The sequence below is a fragment of the Microtus ochrogaster genome, unplaced genomic scaffold, assembly GCF_000317375.1.
Source record: "Microtus ochrogaster isolate Prairie Vole_2 unplaced genomic scaffold, MicOch1.0 UNK80, whole genome shotgun sequence".
Taxonomy (NCBI): domain Eukaryota; kingdom Metazoa; phylum Chordata; class Mammalia; order Rodentia; family Cricetidae; genus Microtus; species Microtus ochrogaster.
In genome coordinates, this window is record NW_004949178.1 from 165,538 (window position 1) to 169,711 (window position 4,174).

Here is a 4,174-nt window from a genome sequence, read left to right on the forward strand (position 1 = left end):
TGGTCTCGAACTCACAGAGATCCACCTGTCTCTGCCTCCCGAGTGCTGGGATTAAAGGCGTGCGCCACCACCGCCCGGCTGCAGCCAGTGCTCTTATCGACTGAGCCACCTCTCCAACCCCTCAAACACAATTTTTACTATTACAAGATAGGAGTCTAACAGGAACTCAGATTTAGAAACCAGTCATTTCAATGTACATGTGCACAGAATGTTTGCTCTAGGGGCACTGGAGGGGCATCTAAATGATAAAGGTAGTTAGGTCTTTAGACAGGCTTACCTGGAACTTGCTGTGTCGACCAGGGTACCCTCAAACTCAGAGATCTCTTGAATGCTGGGATGAAAGGTGTGTGCCCCCACATGTAGCTTAAGAGAAGGCATTATTAAATCAAAACAACTCTGAGATTCCATCTTACACCTTTAAGAATGGCCAAGATCAAAAACACTGATGACAACTTATGCTGGAGAGGTTGTGAGGAAAAGGGAACACTCCTGCATTGCTGGTGGGAATGCAAGCTGGTACAACTCCTTTGGATGTCAGTGTGGCGATTTCTCAGAAAATTAGGAAACAACCTTCCTCAAGACCCAATAATACTACTTTTGGGTATATATCCAAAGGATGCTCAATTGTGCCACAAGGACATGTGCTCAGCCATGTTCATAGCAGCTTTGTTTGTCATAGCCAGAACCTGGAAACAACCTAAATGTTTCTTGATCGAAGAATGGTTTAGAAAAATGTGGTACATTTACACAATGGAGCACTACACGGCAGAAAAAAAAATGACAGCTTGAATTTTGCAGGAAAATAGATGGAACTAGAAAACATCATTTCGAGTGAGCTAACCCAGACACAGAAAGACAATTATCACATGTACTCACTCATAGGTGGTTTTAAAACATAAAGCAAAGAAAGCCAGCCTACAAACCACAATCCCGGAGAACTTAGACAACAATACAACACTAAGAGAGACTTACATGGATCTAATCTACATGGGAAGTAGAAAGTATAAAAAGACAAGATCTCAGCCGGGCGATGGTGGCGCACGCCTTTAATCCCAGCACTCAAGAGATCTCTGAGTTTGAAGGGCACCCTGGTCGACACTCCCAGCACTCTGGAGCCAGAGGCAGAAGTCTCTCTATGAGTTCAAGGTCTCATAGTGAATTCCAAACCAGCCAGAGCTACACAGTGAGACCACGCATGCACGCACAGCCAGTATGATGTACATGTCTAGCACCCAGCACTGGAGAAGTTGTGTGAGGACTGGGAGTTTGAGGCCAGCTTGGGCTGTGTAGTAAGACCCCATCAAAAAAACTTCTAGGCTTTCATTGTTTGATTAGTGGTCCAGTTAGAAGATTTTTTAAATGCGTGTGCTTTAGCTAGTTCATACTGACTGGATTATGAGGGATTGACTTAAGGAAGAAAGACTGGAGGTCAAAGGAGCATTAAGACTTGCTGCAGTTTGAGCAAAGAAGTGGTAGGGTAGGACCCTGAGCTTGCTTTGGAGAGCAGGTGCTCTTCGGCCTCTAAAGTTGGTGGGGGAACTCTTTTGGAAGGTTAGGTAGAACAGGAAGTAGCAATAGTTTATGCCTGATAGCTTTGATTTTCAGTTACCAAGTCAGAGCATTGGCTGGGTAAGAATTCCGAGGGAGTAGTAAAAAGAGGGGCATGAGTATTGGAAAGGAAAAAAGAGAATAGTTACTTGTTTCTGAGAGTGGGTGTCATACCTTGTCTTACCCTGGAGTGGCAAAGGATTTACCAAGGTCCTGCATATGAAATCCAAGGTCCCATCTACCTGGCTCTTTTGCAGGAGGTCCTACTGTGGAGAAATTTTTAAAACGGACACCAGGGGGCGCCATTGCACGCCACGTTTTCCCAGCTGTTGGCCGAGTGCTGTGTTTACCTTCTCAGTTCCTAAACTCGCTTCAGTTAGGGAAATGACACTGCTCTGAGCTCATACTCCCTGTTCCTCTCCAGGCACAGTCCCTCGGGGGCCGGTGTGTGCCGGTGGTGTGTGATTCAAGCCAGGAGAGTGAAGTGAAAAGCCTGTTCGAGCAAGTTGATCAGGAGCAGGAGGGGCGGCTAGATGTGCTGGTCAATAATGCCTATGCTGGTGTCCAGGTATCTTTGGAACCTGAAACAACTCGACACCCCAGACCTCCCCCAAACCCACCCTGCCTTCAGTGAAGACCTCCATTTGTTGTCCCACTATCCAGCCCTTTGTAACCTCCTGCCTTCAGATGGCCGAGAGTCACCCTCCCTGACTTCCTGTCTTTCTTCTAGGCTATCCTGAACACCCTCAACAAGCCGTTCTGGGAAACACCTGCCTCCCTCTGGGATGATATAAACAATGTTGGGCTCAGGTGTGTGCTTCACTCCCAGAACCAAGGTTCCTCCCCTTTAGGTTGCCCCAGACCCAGGGTCTTTGATTATTTGTTTGTTTGGTTGGTTGGGTTTTTTTGTTTTTTAGAGACAGGGTTTCCCTGTATAATAATTCTGGCTGTCCCAAAACTCACTTTGTAGACCTGTCTGGCCTTGACCTCAAAGTGCTCTGACTGCCTCTGCCTCCCAAGTGCTGGGATTAAAGGCGTGGGCCACCACCACCCAATTCAGTTTTCAAACAAGATCTCAACCTTGCTCCTCCCTCAGTCTTTGCCCACCCAAGTACAAGTTCCAGAAGGGAGTATTCTCTCAGTGTTGCGCGTATTCCGTAGGCTGTGGTTTTAGAAATGGTTAAAAGGTTCAAATTGACTAAATGGATGGACTAGTTAGTTAATACAGTATTGTTTGATGTTAAGTTGTAGGTGCCGCAGTAGAGAGAGAAGCTTACCGAGATGCTAAGCCTTCATTTTCCAAAAGAACAGAGGGGTGCAGCCTTCTTGGAAAAGGATGACACCCAGCTAGCTTGTTCCAGTTACTTTATTCAAACATATACAAGGTTAATTGGAGCTGGGAAAGGTTCCAACTATCAAAGTCATCTCGTTCTTGCTGCCCATGAGAGCAGACAGCCCACACAAATCTCAGTCCCTTTTGACTGTGGCAAGCCATAATCAAAAGTAAGAATTCCAAGTCTGCCAGTACTCTGTTCAGACCGAGGTCAAGCTCCTACATAGCACCAAGTACAGACTCCAGAGAAACAACTCTTCAAGGTTTAAACAGTCTCAAAACAATTTCTCAGCCTCTACTGATCAACCCAAACATAGCAAAGCTTGGCTGAAACATTTCACTCCAAGCCAGACACAAAGGCTTCACTCTATTGCTTTAAACCGGACATAACGGCTTTTCATAGTGCTACAGTGTGGGGTGTATATGTGCATGTCAGGTCTTATCTCTTCGGGCATATGTATATTGTGCTTGGTTCTCATTCCTCTCATCCCTGCTGCCCTCTCCAGTCGGTTCTCTCTCTTCCCCAGTTAGTCCTACTGTTTTCTGTTTCCCTCTCTATTTGGCACCTCCTCAGGCCTCTTCTTCCCTGTACAGTTCTCCTTATACCTATAAATACACATGTATGCACATGTGTGGACTCATATATACACACATGTAATTTTAGACCTAGAACCCAAATATGAGAGATAACATGGTATCTGTGTTTCTGAGTCTGGCTTGTTTTGTTTAATATGGTTTCCAGTGCACAAAGTGGTGGCGCACACCTTTAATCTCAGCATTCAGGAGGCAGAGACAGGCAGATCTGTGAGTTTGAGGCCAGCCTAATCTCCTATGAGTATCAGGACCCCCAGGGCTATACAGAGAGACCCTGTCTCAAAATTAGTAACAATAATAATAATTATATGTTTTCCACTTGTATCCATTTTCCTGCAAATGTCATGGTTTCATTTTTCTTTGCAGCTGTACAAAATTCAATTCCGTATATGTACCACATTTTTTATCCACTCATTAGTTGATGGATGTCTGTGTTGGTTCCATTTCCAGACTATTGTGAATAAGTCAGCTCTAGAAATGCAAATATCTCTGTGGTTTGTTGGCCTAGACTCCTACCCACATGTGGGATAGCTGGGCCACAGTCTATTTTCCTTTTGTGAGAAGTCCCCACACTGGCTTCCACAGTTACAGCACAGTCACATTCTCACCAGCAGTGTGTAAGGGTTCCCCTCTGCCCATGTCATCACCAGCAGTGTGTAAGGGTTCCCCTCTGCCCACGTCATCACCAGCAGTGTGTAA

General features: G+C 45.6%; 1 protein-coding gene across 2 annotated transcripts in view; it reads left to right on the forward strand.

Moving 5' to 3' along the window:
* The window catches only part of Dhrs1 (dehydrogenase/reductase 1), a 9,815-nt gene that overhangs the window by 2,233 nt on the left and 3,408 nt on the right, over positions 1-4,174 (forward strand). For both annotated transcript variants that reach the window (XM_013354930.2, XM_005370425.2), the window contains exons 3-4: positions 1,973-2,116; positions 2,279-2,358. In XM_013354930.2, coding sequence (XP_013210384.1) covers positions 1,973-2,116; positions 2,279-2,358 — 224 coding nt within the window. The remainder of the gene's footprint in view (positions 1-1,972; positions 2,117-2,278; positions 2,359-4,174) is intronic.